Raw genomic sequence first — 16,607 nt, forward strand, 5'->3', positions numbered from 1 at the left:
TGCGGGTAAAGTATCGATGTCTTCGATATATCGACCTTGGAATATCGATTCAAAAAATCGATTGTCGTGTCATGAAATATCGATATTCAGAATAATCGATACGATATCGAACATTCCTAAACACAACTGCATAGCCCCAAAAAGACCTTTGTGATAAAAGCTATGTTTCTTTACGGATAATTACCACTAGTTTATACTAGAAGCATTTCTCAACCTAAAAAACTAGCTGCTAAGCTTTCTTTCGTTCTTACGCTCTTCTTTTTTTACTAGCAGAAAATAGCAGCGGTCAAAATGAATGCGCTTAATATTTGCAATTGTCAAATACACAGATCAGCTGTTTACTTGCTAGTTCCTGGGATTTTTGCGTTTCTTACTATTTATTTATTTCACTATCTGTGAGCATAATTCTCTCAATTTTCCCCATTCCTCTTCCTGATAATTATCTGCTAAAAAATAAAGCTAAAGTTATATCGAAATAGTATCAAAATCCATGGTATGCAAACCTTGGTAAATACAACCCTGTCCGGCTCGTCATTCATGTTTCACTCACTTGACAGATGTCACTAGCGGTGTGTCTATTAAACAAAGCGAAAATTATTGTTGTCTTGTCAATGGTCGTGGTAGTTCGAAGCGGATTGTAGTCTGTCAGTTGAAAAAATTTGATTGAGTAAAAAAAATATATTTTTGGTGACTGAAAAACAATAAACCTTTTGCAATTAAATATAACTGTAACTTAACGCATCTTGCTGTGATTTGACGTTGATTTGTATTCTAGAGCGAACTACCGTGATTGTAATGCATATTTGGAACGCTGGATACACATCTTTGATCTGAAAAGTAAGTTTTGCACCATTTGAATAAGTTGTAGTTATTCTAATTACTGCGGTATCTCTGTTTTATACTATTTTCCGTCTTGACTGCCGTGAAAATGTATGAAAGTTTATAACTTCCCGCGTTTAAAACGTCTTGCCAATTTTTGCGTTATTATTTTACATATACAAAAGAGTTGCCATTAGCTGGCAATATATTGTTCCAACTGCGGGATTGTCAATCTGTGCATATTTTTGCATAAGCAAATAGATCCTATGCACCAATGCATGTTTTAATACCAAGTTTGTATGATGGTGAGTATTATTAGATATATATATATATATATATATATATATATATATGAGCTAAGTAGATATATTTGCGAATATAATTTAAATTTCGAAGTTAAAGCTGAGCGATTGTTACTTAGAAAATTATATTAATTAAAGATATACCTAACTTTTGAAGCAATACATTTGTGTTATAATAATTGTATAATCATTGTAGTAATTTAAGGTAGTAAATTGCGAGTGAATTAATAATTTTGCCAAAATTAATCACAATCCAACCGATTGCACACGCCGTCAAATTTCTTTTTCTCTATTGTCCGAAACTCGCTTTCTTGCATTCGTATTTATTTTGTAACGGAAATGTGATTTTGAAACTTCATGCAGCTCGAAAATTGGAAATTGTGTTATGCATGCCGTTGAATCCCGCTAGATACGCACTACATTTATATTAGAAATTTTTTAACGAAAATGTTATTAGGTGGCTTTGTTATTAGGTTGCCTTGTTATTAGGTTGCTCGGTTATTAGGTGATTTTATGGGCAACATTCTAGTCGAAAACAGCAAACGCCTTATCTAAACGGCCTTTCAACTAATCGCTTCAATAAAGTTGGGCGGCAGGCAAAATTTGATTCAACGTAATCGCTTTATGTAAATATCGTATGAATTAAAACTTTTGTTGAGATGGCATAATTGAGTACTTGGAACACATGGCAACCCTGCTGACCATGGTGGCTGTGCCGAGATGATATATTTTGCCTGGTAAAATTTGCAAATAAACTACTTTGCCGATTTGACTGCCTTATCATGTTACAAACGATTTCATTGTTGAATGTCTATATAATGCACACCCAGTTATTACATCCTCGGGGGCCATTTGCGTAAAGTGTTTTATGGGAAATTATTGAAACCAAATATATTGATATCTTGACATTCGAAACAAATCAAGTCCATATATTTAAAAACAAAAGCACCTATTTCATTGCGATTGAGAAATTTGTTGAAATGCGTAATTTTTCTGAAAAACCTAACCTCAAAATTTCTACAATCGATAATATAGACACAGAGAAAAAAAGAAGCAGAGAGAAAAATGTGAACAAGCTCTACACAGCACACGCTTAAACATCGGCGAAAAAATATATATGCATGTGTACATACACACAAACGAACAAACCCATTACATGCGGCTACTGAAGAGCGACGTAGCCAATAAAAAAAGAGAAACCAAACCGATGACGTAGGGATAATGAAATTTCGATTTCAAAATCTGAACCGATTTGTAAAGAACCGCAAGAAATACTGTTACGAATATATACTGAATTAAATGTCTCGAGAGAGTCACATAAAAGTTTCGTGCATGCACCTACGGGGAAAATATCTCGCATTTTCTATATACTAGAACTTGTGTACATATAACCTAAATTGGGCTATTAACATCAAATTAAACAAAACTCAAAATTCATTGCATGCTTGATAGCGAATTGCTAACGTTACAAGCATTTCAATAAATTTTCGACCCAAACCAATATGGCCGCCGTCGTTGTTCGTGCAATGCCATCGTACGCTTCGCTTATACATATATGTATGTACCTATGTACATATGCCTCAACTTGGTATATTATCACCAGAAATGAAGCAGGGGTATCGGAACGGGCATACGTTCGTTGTTCGTTATAAAATTCATTTTGTGTATGTATACTACTGGAGAAAACAGGGAAATTATGGTTAGGGCTTGGCCTATTGCCTAAATACTTGAACTTTTGGATTTTGGAACCTGCTGACTAAAAATAATGTATTTCGAAATTACGCATTCTGACTGTAGACACGACCTCCTATACCGTTGGTTTGTTACTTTTATGCACAGTGCACACAGCATGTGTGCATAGAGCGCAAAGGTGTGTCGCGGCGGGGTAGAGGTTTGAGACGCGATGAATGATGAATGCTGTGCCAATATTGAGCGCATTTTATTTGAGACTTTTTTATTTTTATTAATAACTAAAAATTTCCCCCTTTAGCGTAGTTTGGTAACACCTTTATTATCTTTTTTGTTTGTTTGAGTAGGTAAATAAGTTGCATTATGCATTATTCTCTTAGGGGGCCAACTGAAAAAAGCATTGTAAAATAGCTAAACATTGAACCAGAAATCCCTCAGTTTTTAATATAATTTTCAGTCATTCGACATTTTTTTTTTAATATTTTTACTTTTCCGTCATTCATACATTTTATTATTCGTATGTATGCTTGCTGTGTTGGCATTCGTCTTTTCCACTTTTTCGCCAAATGGGGGAACAAGTCGCCGTTGCCGCCGCCGTTGAACCAAAGCGACTGTTGTATAGCAATTTTATGGCTGCAGCTTCGTTCTTTTTCCTTTGCTATGCTTTTCTGGTAATTCTTACGAGTTTTTACATCTAACATTTTTATTAAAGAGTTGATATTTCGAAAATATCGTTTCTTTAAAATGCCTTCGGAAATATATTTATTCTTCAAATGAATGTGTAACCAAAGATGATCGTTCTATTGCATTCGCACTCATCTGTAGGTATTACTTGTTTAGCTCGTGTTTTGAGCTGGTGCTCCTCTTTCTGCTTCTATACGAGTATGTACCAGCGCTTGCCGGATTCTATGTGGCTGTGGTTGTGTGTTACTCGTATATTCAATGCAATCAAGTTTCCCTCGTGATGACTGCTGCTTTGTGGACTTTGTCTACTTTTGATTGGGTTTATATCTCGATTAATTTCTAAAGACGAAATGTCCGTATAATTCACCGTTTGGTTGGCTGTTGATTTTTCTTGATTGGAAATTTACGCTGACGAAAGTTCACAAAAAAAAAGTTATGTCATTAAAAAAAAAATAAGCTTAATTTTTTGCCCATCCCTAATTTTCCTATCTTCCTAAAAATTTTGAAATTTGTACTCGAAAAATATTTAATTTCAATACAATTTCTTCACTGCCTTAACCCAAAAATTGACTTACGCACAGCAAGTCCAGCGAACTTCGCTTATTTTTATTATAACAACCGAATTCTGTGCTACTTTATTGCCTTTTTGATTGGCGTACATACCTGCTTTCCTTTATTGTTAACATTTAATGCACGCTGGGCTTGAAATCTTAACCATTTCTAGCCTAGATTTTAAAATATGGACATATAGACCTATTTCCATTGGATAGGCACTTTGTTGTGGCTCAACCCTCTTTTTGTCCCCGCATGCTTCTTGTACCTATCTACACAAAGTTTGCGCATTTTTCTTAGCTAAACACACCAGCTAAAGCTAGCGTCTATGCGGTGCAATAACAAACACCTGGCATTCAACTTTCTACACTTGAAATAATTTCGAAGTTGAACTTTGAAGCTTTTGTTGGGACATAATTCTATAGTCGTTTAAGTAATTTGATAAAAGTTATATATTTCGATTCTTATAAAAATATATGTATGACTAAGTATAATGATGTCACGTACCTGCTCATCTTCTCTTAATTACGCTCTGGCCTTGGATTGTTGCTCTCCCGCGCTCTCTTACACGGCTGCTACTTTTATTGTTTGTAGCTTTGTAGACTGTACATATACGCGTATGCAATTTCTTCGCGGGTCCGCTAAAGATACAATTATGCAAAAGATGTGCAAAACTAAAATAAACAACAAAAAACCAGAAAATTGTTAAATTTATGTAAGAAAGAAAATATATGTTTAAGGAAGCAGGCTTTCTTTGCTGTTAGGGTTTTAGTTATAGAGTATTTTTTGTTGTTGTTTTTGAGTATACATACAACTATTTCAGTATACATACACATCTTGGCAACTCTGCCACGTTGAATATACACACATTTATACATACATACATATGTAGGTATACATAGATATCTGTTAACAAATCAAAGTGGCAACATTTTTCGCAAACCTATAATCTCCCCGATTACCTTTATTTGCAAATATTAAAAAAAAAAATGTTTCTTTGAACATAAAATATCGAATTTGTTGTCCTTAACTTTTCGAAAACTGCTTTTGAATTTTGATTTTTCTGCTCATATTTTTAAAAAACTTTCTTCTTTTTTCCCCAATTTATAAAAAAAAACTTTAATATAAATTTATTTTCGCCATATCTTCTAGATATGTATACTACCGCTTATGCATTTTTTTGCCCTCTTTGCATGCTTGAGCACACAATTCGGCGCCACGCTCTTTCTACGCTCTCATGAGCACTAGCGCCCGCTCATATGCCCGCATACACGCACACACAAACCCAAAGAAAATGTGCCTGCCTGCTGGGCGTTTGTCAGTCAGTTATCGGTCAAAAAAAAGTCTTCTTGGTAGATCCAATATGTATTTCAAAGTGTCTCTTATTCATGGCCGATACACACTGATATTTTAATTGTTTTATTTTAAATGTTTTACTAAAAAAAAAAAAAAAAAAAAAATAACAGTGGCATGGAAATACTAAACTGCTCCACTAGAAGATATCGGCCGCATGCTTGAAACAAACATAAACAAAATTGCTTAACAGCGCTCCAGTGGCGGCGGCGGCGACGGCTCATTCATTCATTAGCTTGTTGCTGTACTTAGTTTGTTCGTTAGCAGTGCGCCGTTTCGTCCGCGCTGTTCCCCCAAGTCCACCAAAAATTGTGGTGTTTGCTGCTCTTTACTTGCTTGCTCCGTCGAACTGGTTTTAGGTTTTGCCCGTAGACTTGGTACGGAATGTACACTACGTGGTTGTAGATTGTATGAAAAATATTTATTGTTCGCTTATTTATATTTTTAAGATATTTACGTACATATTTTGAAATTAGATGATTTTTGAATTCGATAGTACATACTTTAGTTGGGCTTTAATTTTCTGAAATTATGTGGATCCCAATACTAGCCCATTTGGAACGCCAATACAGACTCAATTTTATGTGTACATATGCACACGATAGCATTTAATACGACTTGGTTTGACGTCCGTTGTACTGTATGCGTCCATATAGAGAGCAAAAATTTTTGTTAGCTTCGCAAGAGATACATTTTATGATGTGTACCTACATACTTTTGTGTATGTCGGTATATAGGGATATGTGTGTATGTATGATTGTAAGCTTTTTTCATAGTTCTCATTATACCAGTCCGTCCACCAGCACTGGAGATTTGTTTGGTTACGTAAGACTAAATCCAGTTTTCCTTCGAGATTTGTTGTTCAATTGCTAATATTTTTAAATGCGTCTGCGAAAATTTGGGTTCCTGAGATGATTTTCCATTTATATAATCCGAAAATACCAAAAAGTACAAATATTGAGCTAAGAACAAAGAAATCACTGCTACCTCTTCTTCCATGCTGTGTAAAAATTTCATAGATGTATCCATTACCAGTAGCTCACTACAACAAAATATGTATTCATTTTTACTATTTTAGTATATGGACATACCTACATACGCTACCTTAATTCACAAAGACCATAACCAACAAGTTTTTTATTTTACAGGAGAAGCAAAAAATATTATAAAAGGAGTATCAAATACAGGTAGGGAGGTTTTAAAAAGTCGCATGTAACTCCGTCGTTTTTGGTACTAACATTTAATCATTTTTATTGAAGGAGTATTTTAATACATACTACCAAAATCTGCGAAAAACGCAGTTTCAAAAAAGTGTTGGTTACGGCCATTGTAAATTAAGGGGACGTATGTATGTAAATTCCAAACTTTAAAGCCGTTTTTCTCGAGTTTGTTTTTTGTTGAGTTACCGACACTATTGAAGTAAATGAGCTATATCGTCACCTGAAATGCAAAAAGACGTAACTGAAATGGAAAAAGTCCTGACTAATTTTTTTTTGATTTTTTTCATAAATTTATGTGGCAGTTGTAATTCGATGAAATCTATCATATCAATCAAAAACTGAATTTTAATTTTTTTTTAATTACGACTTTTTGTATTTTAGCGACGATGTTTGTTACGTCCTTTTGCATTTCAGGTGACGATATATAGGTATGTATATTCGGGCATATATTTTTTTTTACTAAATAGTAAGCCGCCAAGTTCTTAAAACCTGAAACATTGAAAAAACACTACTTTTTCAAATTAATGCATACACCCAGTTTCACGAAAGCAGTTTAGGTGAAAAATGATTTTATTTTGTTTTTGAATTTAATATGAAAACCGACTGAAGGGAAAATATAATTTTTCGCTTAAGTTGCGGGTGAAACCAGTAGTAATTTGCTTCTCTGAATCTGCAGATTAATACTCTGCATTCTGCAGATGCATACATGCACAAATACAAATGTACATATGCAGTTACAGTAGCGGGAAGAATGTTGTATACCTCATCGCGTAAAATACAAACTTTCTGTAAAATATACGAAAGTGAAAAACTCGCAGAAAGAGCAGCCAAATTTTAACTTATTGCAGCCACCGGAGTAATACAGTTGTGACTATATCTGGCCAAGGACTAACATTACACTAAAATTCCCTACAATCTTTGGGAAATTTTTATGCTATTACAAGAAAAAAAAATCAATAAGGAAAGGCTGGATTCAATGCTTCCAAAACGATGGATTTCAATACTGTGAAAAAAAAAATTTCGGACAATAAAATAGATCAAAATGTGCCAGTTGAGAACCAACTCTGAAAAACTACTGGTCATATTGGCCGGACGATTGTCCGTTCGAGAGAGAAGCTTCTATTCACCTGAAAATGCCAAAACCGAGAAAGAAGAGTTGATCTTCGATTCGTGGGATGTATACTGGAGTGATGATGGCCCTTTGCCGGAGTATCCGGGTCGATCAGTTCATTAGTCAGAAACAGTTCCTGCTAGGCTGCCACATAACAACTCACCCATATTACAGTCTGACGCAGAGAGATGCACCACCAGGACACGTAAGAAGAATACCTTAGTCACCTAGAAGCAGACAAACAATTTTAATCACCGCTCAGCCGCGAGGTATACCTTGAGTGCATCAACAACCTTCATCGCGAAGCAGGTTTCTCCACAACACGAGGTCACCACGAAAACATAGTCCCCGATGGCCGGCTTCCTCCCATCGATATGAGCGAATTTCAACTCCCGCTCGAAACTAGAACCACACTGGCGCAACTCAGATCTTGCTGGTGCCTACACTCATACAGAACCAGATTAGATCCGGAGATCTGGACAGCATGCGGAACCGGTCCTTACAACACCGCGCACCTTTTCCATGCCCTACATATCCCACCCATTTGTCACTGGAAGCGCTGTGGACTCAACCTATCGAGACCGTTCGCTTCCTATGATTGGAGGAGTCAGATGGGGAAGATGAATAAACGACGATGATGAAGAGCTTGCTTGTAAGCACATAATGTCGATACCTTTGCAAACCGACTAAATCGTAAAAACGTAACCAAATTTTTTTCAAAATTTTCTTTTTGATGGCTAAATGATCATCGAAGGAGAGATGATTTAGAAGAATTTCTGCAAGCAAAAAATAATAATTAACAAAAAAACAATGCTTACGTTTTCTTCGCGGTTCCATGGTTCATCAATTTCGATGCCTAATGACTCGAAAATCCAGCGGATTGTCTCCGATAAATTGATTTCCTTCGCAGTACAATCAAAGGCATTCGCAACGATCGCCAAAGACAAAACGTTTACGATAACATACAAAAAACTAACCGGCCGGTTCTTAATTATGTGACACTAATATCCTCCAAAATCCTTCACTCCGAACTGCTACGGGATATCTTCTGATGTTCCGCGAATAGCAGCTACTCGTACTCAATATGATTAGAAAACAATTTCCCTTTGATTGTTGCTTCCTTCGGGAGCACTCGAACCGGCACGAGTTTGGCCTCGAGCTGTCTGAAGGCATTTCTACGAATTAACGGATGGGATTCATTCATTACACATTAAATAAACTTCAGTGGACACTATTTACGGACAACACTATATTAACCGAGATAATGCGACAAATTCCATGTCCTCTCGCCACCAGAATGCCGCAGTCGTGGTTCAACAATCACCTAAGACAAAGAAAGAGCTTCAGAGACGTCCGCGTTTCCCGTATGCCGACCATCGTTTGGAGGTGTGTTCATTGCCCGATTTCCCTTTCTTTGTCTGGTGTCTTAGTCCGATTATAATGACAACGAAAATTTATGCATATCAAAGAGATGAATCACACGATATTGAGTTTATCTAGGAAAGTTTCCGTCATATTCATAAAGATTCTGAACTTGTACCTTCTTAAAGAATAAACGAAAAAAATGGGATCGATATAAAAAATCATCGAACATGAAAAACTGTTCAGCAGTTGCTTCTGGTTAATCGTTCATAAACGAGCATCTACACTGGAATTTTCGCAACAGGCAAAACATCTTTGAATATATAAAACGACGGTGGTATTTCCTTGAATACACTCTTCTCTTGCTTTGTAGCTTCAAAAAATTAAGACTATTGCCAATATATTTTTACGTGAAGTCTCACAAAAGCTAGCTAGGATCAATCTTAACAAATAACGCGAAAATGGCAAACTGATTGAAACGAACTTCTCAAAGTCATTAATTTCATTCAAGACCATTGACCGGTTTATCTTAGCGGAAATTGTCCTGAGAGACATATTACATACATACGAGTATCTCATAAGGGTTGAAACAGGCAGGCGATCAGCTAAAAAACGTTTACGGTTAGGTGGAGTACTTCTGCGTTTGTTTTCCAGACGATTATTCACCTTTCACTCAAATATTAAGAAGAATGCAACAAAAAGGCAAACTATTTTGTAGAAAAGAAAACGCCTTACATCTGTGAAGGACGTCATTGAATAGTACCAGCGTTCGAAGAGCGAAAAGAATCTGTTGGTGCTCAGTTTTCACAGCAACCAAAGGAACCCGAAAACATACTGGATTTCGAATAGTTTTAATTTTGTAATCTGGATCGGGGGCGTTCCCGAACAGGCAGAAGGGTTTTAAATGTTTTGTGGAATATTTTATACTCTCATAATAAAAACAAACCAACGGAAAAAGACCTTAAGAAGCTGATTAAATCGGAACAGGAGGCTTTCAGCAGAATTTTAAATATTTTGTGGAATATTTTATGCTCTCTGATCGAGTCGCACACCCGACATAGATCATTCGACCATATTCCCAGCTTTTACACATGCTCTCTTAGGGCCAGTTTTTTATTGCACGGTTAAACGCTCGAGCCAGCTGGTTTGAACTAAGATTAGCCAACCTAATGTCAGCCAATTAACTAAAAAACTAACCCTTAGTCGGCAGTGTCCTGTAAGGATACATGTTATTACCTTTGGGAGGTTAATTAGGTGTTGAAATCTCTGATTGTTGTACCCTCCCAGTAGACTCTTTGCCTGGCGCAGTACTGCTGAACCACGCCAGTTTAGCTCCCTTAGTACGTTCCTCCCATTTCTCAGGTCTTATTTTCCTATTATCTGGTGAGACTGCAGCATTTTTAAAAGGTAAAATTTTTTAACAAAATTGTGTTACAATAATTTGTAACCGACTTCATACATCATCGAAACCTGAACGAGGTTAGTTCTGGTTAAAGGCCATATCTTCCTAGCTATGTGGTTTAGATAACATTTATACTTTTGCCAATTATGTTGTAAGGCTACTCTGGTCTAAATTCAAACATGAGTACTATTTTATTGACCGCCACTGTAAGTATGTACATACATGTGGGGATTCTTTCGGGTTCTCGTTTGATATTTTTGCTGCAAGTTTAAATTTAAGCAATTCAAAACTTAAATAAATACAACACAATAAATTAAAATAAATTGAATAAAATAAATTAAAACAAGATAGAATTAAAATAATAAATAAATAAAGTTAATTTAAATAAAGTAAATTATAAAAATAAAATAAAATAAAATATAGTTAAAAAAAAATAGAAAAAATAAAATAAGGTAAAGAAATAAAACAAAATAATAAAATCGCATTAAACAGAAATAAATTAAAATAAAATAAATTAAACTAAAACAAAATAAAAAACAATTAAATTAAAACAAAATAAATTTAAAAAAAATAAATTAAAATAAAGTAAATTAAAATAAAATAAATTAAAATAAAATAAATTAAAACAAAATAAATGAAAATAAAATTAAAACAAAGTAAATGAAAATAAAATTAAAACAAAACAAATTAAAATAAAATCAAATATTTATAAATTTAAATGATTGTTTTTCTGCCGCTCAATGTACTTAGTTTGTATTAGCATACACCTGTAACTCTAAAATACTTTTTATTTTCAGGAAGAGCAAAAGAAGTGTTGCTTCTGTACCAGATTATATGTACAATGTTTTGCGTGTTTAAATCAAAGGAAAACTCAATATGTAACAGAAGGAGTCGATATTAGTCAAAAGATTTCATATTAATTTGACTTTGTTTGTAGCGTTTTCTGTGCCTCTTTTGGACTTGGTGAATTTGCCTTTCGTTGAATATGAAAGGGAAGAAATGTAAAACGTACCTTAATACCTTTGAAAACGATGCATTTTTAATTCCTCTTACTTATTTCAAAATACATGTCGTCGTTTAAAGTACAAAAGCGCGTATCGCCGTTCTGCAAAACCGCGTAACTAACATTTTTTGCCATAAAATTGGATTTGCTCTCACAAGCTCTTGGCTCAATCCTTATCCATTCGACCTGAAATATACTAGCAAGAAATGCGATTGCTTTATAAAAAGGAGAACCATTTTGAAATATGAGTGTACTCATATGCAACCTCACATACGCGGTTTTGCATTTTGTTGATACGCGGTTTTGTACTTTAAACGACGATATGAGTTAAGATTCTACATCGAAATTAACACCCACAAAATTGCCTGTTGATTTAAAAAAATTTTAATTAAACACATTATTTTGTCTAATTTGTTTATTGCTTCTATGTAAAACTATGTCGTGTTGTATAAATTTTATTTAAATTTAAATTAACAAAAACTTTTATTAGCTTCTACTAAATCATTTCTATCGATTTTACAAAAAACCGCCGAATACACACTCGCTTCCAACCAGCTCAGCTCGTCTATGCAATATTCCCCCTTCTAACTTGGATCCATCCACTAGCCAGCCACATCGACGAACCACCTAGTTTTTACTTATACGAGTACTTATATGTATGTACGTAGCTTTTTTTTTTATTCAAACGAACAACTTCGGTTTTAGTTGTCTTATTTTGGTTTGCTCTCTCTGGGCGTTCGTTTAGTTGGCTTGCATGTTTTACTACTTTGTGGCTTTGGTCTGCGAAATTTTTATATGCCATATTTTTCTAAAGCTTTTAAACTTTTTTTTTTTAAATTAATATTTACCTAAATCTTTACATTAACATGAGAAAATGTTTCTAAACATTTATCGAGTCTGAAAAGTTTTGATAGGCGTGCTTACATACATACTTATTTTTATTCTTTTCCAACACTAAAATGATTACTTCTCTTTTTTGTGCTTCGGAATACTTACAGTTATGCTTTATCCTGTTTTTCAAAATATAGTTTTTTTGAAGTTTTTGTCTAAAGTATTTCTTTGTAAAAAAGTGTATCTAACCCAAAGTTTGTCCTCATTTAGACTCGCATAGCTGCCAGCAGTATAGCTACATACCTCTCGCTTTTACAACTCAAAGCGTGCATCGTTCGCTTTCATTCGTTTCCATATTGTCGATAGCTGTAACGCAATGTCTGTGTGTTTGTGTTTTTGTAAGTGCCTATGATTTCTCTGATTAAATTTTGTTACGCTGTTCCAACCATAAACTTTTCCATAGTTAGTGGCATAGCTTTTAAATTTCTAATACATATGTATATCGTCTTCGTAATTCGTAATACCTAGTTTGATTAGTCGTTTACTACAAAATCGTATCAGTTTTTCTCAGCAAACTTTTCGGATATATCGCTTCTTCTAATCCAAGTTCCTTTAATTGCTTATCGATACATTGACCCTAAATAATCGTATGTATTCTTAGGTGTCGCCAGCTCAGCGTAGAATCCAGATATCTAGTCTTTAAAGTCATCTTTATTTTCACATTACTTTAGCATCCACACTGCAACGCGTGTGGATGGTGTCTGTATGTTTGTATGTACTACATATGGATGCATCATATGTTGCGTACCCATGCACTTGTGCAACGCCGCCTCTGCCTGCGTGCGGCAGCTTTGCGAAATTTGCCTATTGTTGGTGTTTCAGGAGGCGCCACTAGCTGGCGCGGTTAACGTACCATACATACATACATACAAAGATATGTATGTAGCTTGCAGGGCTGGGTGATTTTGAGTGTTTTGTTTTTGTTTTGAGTTTTGCTGATTCTTCAGTTTTTAGATTCGATTTGAGCTGTCAATGAGCGATAAATCAGCTGAGGCCTCATTGCCTTTCCTCCAAAATGCTTGAAACATTGCCTATTCTTTTTAGGTTATATACAAATTTTAATACGCATTTCACTTCGTTTGTTATTATTATTTTTTTATTTATTGTCCTCCCATTGACCTTTTAGTAAACTATGTATTTCTTTTATTAAGTTTTAAATTGTTTATTAATTGTCATCTGTGAGCAAAGCAAAAAGCTTTGCACAACTTAAAAAAAGCTGAATATTTGGCGGCGCTTTTGTGCAAAAAAGCTTTTGCATTTAGGTAGGTGAATAAATACAAAGAAGTTATGCAATTTCTTTAAATTTTCAGCCATTAATTCTTTACTGAGTTTAAATATTTAAATTTCGATTGGTTTTGTATTGTGGATCCTAATACCGCTAATTATTGGGTATAAATTTTTGTGAGGCGGTCGTCGGTACCTCGTTTCATTTTAATAGCGCTGTTTGTTTTAGTGTTGCTATACAATTTTAAATTTAAAATTTTTTTGTAACTAATTTTAAATAAATACACCTCCTACACCTAAAAGATATAGTATAACTTATATGTACATATTTACATACATAGATACATACTAACTTGCGCACATACACACATATGTACTTACAAAAAAGTCGTCAAACTACACGCCTGCTGTGTATAATACATAGCATCCACTTACGTTCCACATGCTATACTTGCAATAAACGCTTCCTACATTTATATAAAGTATTACCTTTTTACAATAGCATTGCTTTTACATAAAAAACCCGATTTATTTAACTTTGTGTACCTGATATTCTCCAATCCAAGTTTTGCCTTCTTACCTTACCCTATATCTAATCGATCAAAAGTCTTCAATACTCAGTGGAAATCCTTCTATAGCAGCCAGTACTCAGCTCAGCACACATCCGTGCTCGTAGTCCACTTCCCGACCCATTCACTTTTTCGATCCGTGAAAAACAAAAAAAAAAAAAAACTTTACCTAGTAGCGCATCGGCATACGAGAACGCATACGAGCTAGCTATCCATGTTCAAGCACAGACAGCGTAGTTCGTACCGAATTTTGCGCTCACTACATATTCAGTTCTTTGCATCGCGTGAAATCGGCCGGTTGTGTTTTGTGTCATTTTTGCCGTCTATGCGAGTTGCGCCTGGGAGGAGTGCGTTTGTTATTGCCGCTTGCACGTGTATGTGTGTGTATGTTTGCTTATCGTTAATCACATCATTACCAGCTGCGGTTTTGCCGCCCCCTAGAAGTAACTGTAAGTTGAAAATTTATTTTTGAAAATTTTTTGGTTAATTTATAATTTTTAATATTTTTTTTTTTAACAATAATCTCTTGTCTCAATGTTCTCTTTCTCTCTCTCTTCAGCTGCTCTGCTTGTGCTCTTTGTCGATTTTGCATTTCCCTTCTATTCATCTGTTTAGCACTTCTTCCTGTGCTGCTTGTTGACGTTTAACGTACCTCGTTTTTTTTCTGAAAACATCTTTTGCGACTTACGTACTTTAGTTTTATGCTGTTTTGTTTTCTTATTTCGCTTTTGTGTTCTATTATCAATGTATTCCTTAAGTACCTCGTGTCGTTTTACTCAATGATTTCCCTCTATTTCGAACTTTATCAAGTCAGTTTTAATTTTTTGTGTTTGTAGTTTTGTATCTTTTGTTCAATAAAATCCATTAACTACTAAAATTGTTCCTTACAGAGTTGCAAAATCACTTATAACTTGACTAAAAATTCTTACATTTCGCAGCTGTCATAAAATTACCTAAGTATAAGATGGAATTTATAAGAGACAGCGAAAATAGTGCTTTTCGAAAAACATTTCCACGGACATTTCCATCATAGTTTAAAAATAAAAGAGATTCATGCTTCGGCTTGATGCATTTCTGGAAAAAGGGGCATTTATTCCCATTTTTGCAGTTAACTAGTAAAAAACAGCTGTTTTTAACTACAGTCAACCATTAGTCCATTTGATGCTGTGAAATGTAAATTGGTGGTTTAAAATTAGTATATTATGACCCTAAATTATTACTTTAATCAAAATTAACCACTTCGCTAAAATTCTCCAAAGAATTTCCAGTACTCATTCACAATAGCAAAGTTATTTTGCTTTGTCACTATGCACAAACTCATTTACTCGTAAAACGAGTTGGTCCAACTAGATGGTTTTGTTGTAACGCCATAAAAAAAATTCCCTAAAACGGTTTTGTAGAATATTGCTGAAGTGACAGTCAATGGCGGGAAGTAAATCTGGTTCGTTTAGTTTTCGCACACCCGACTGTTGTGGGAGCAGGCTGCTGGTCCAACTTGGGTATATCTATGCACACCATATGTATGCATGTGTGTATGTATTACGTATGCTTTCCCTGCCAGCATTTTCAATCTTAGCGCGAAAAGAAAAAGGTACCCTACGGAAGATGCATGCCTACGGTTATAAAGCGAGACACAGGAGCAATCAGAAAACCACCCTTGTCGTACTTACATACATATGTACATATATAGAAAATAAGTCACCTGGTGATTTAAGTACATCTTTCTTTTTTTCTGTTTGTACGCTAGGGGTCGTCTAATAGCATAGCGTTTTGTTGTTTACTAAGTTTTTTAAATCTTTCGGAGAAGTCAGAAAAGGTTCGCTATTTTAGCGTGGTTAAGAACACTCGAGAATGCTATAAATCGCAAAATGCTGGCTCTATTTAGTATCTGTTTTCTACTCGGTTATACTTCTTCTTGATTGAAAAGATGTAACAGATACTAAGCCAAGGGTTCCGAGAGATCATCCAACATGTTTCAGATTTTATTTCTGCAGAAGATAAGCCTTCGGGAATTCCACATTTAAGAATTCGAAAACAATTTATCATTGACCAAACTGCTAAAGTGCCTGAATTTCAGAAAAAGGCAATCAAGTTGAATAACAGAATTTGTGGCAGGACCAAGTAGATATTTTTTGTGATCATCAAAACTAATTAATAAAGTCCTTCGCTACCCTTAAGTCTCTACATAAATTCATATTTTCTAAATTAAAGTTGCAGCTTCGCACACTTTTTACTAATTGACTTTACTCTCTTTTTTTCAGTACTTTAATGCAGAACTCACATTGAATACATCTTCCCACGAGCTTAAAAATGATGGAAGTTAAACAGAGTACGCCAACCGACTTAAATGCCTTAACAGCTGGCACCAGCAATGGCAAGCCCAATGATGACATGGATGTTATATCAGAATTGGAGGCATCTAAACT

The 16,607-nt window shown here is 34.8% G+C and overlaps 1 protein-coding gene across 1 annotated transcript; it reads left to right on the forward strand.

The window, feature by feature from the left end:
• Nucleotides 1-598: 598 nt before the first annotated feature.
• On the forward strand, nt 599-16,607 carry LOC118753093 (nucleolin-like; the record flags this gene model as incomplete). The annotated part of the gene is given in 2 exon segments (XM_036487951.1): nt 599-837; nt 16,443-16,607. A coding segment is annotated over 1 exon segment (116 nt), but the record flags the coding sequence as incomplete, so codon positions are not given.

This window comes from Rhagoletis pomonella, unplaced genomic scaffold (assembly GCF_013731165.1).
Source record: "Rhagoletis pomonella isolate Grant_MI unplaced genomic scaffold, Rhpom_1.0 Rhpom_scaffold_02100, whole genome shotgun sequence".
NCBI lineage: Eukaryota > Metazoa > Arthropoda > Insecta > Diptera > Tephritidae > Rhagoletis > Rhagoletis pomonella.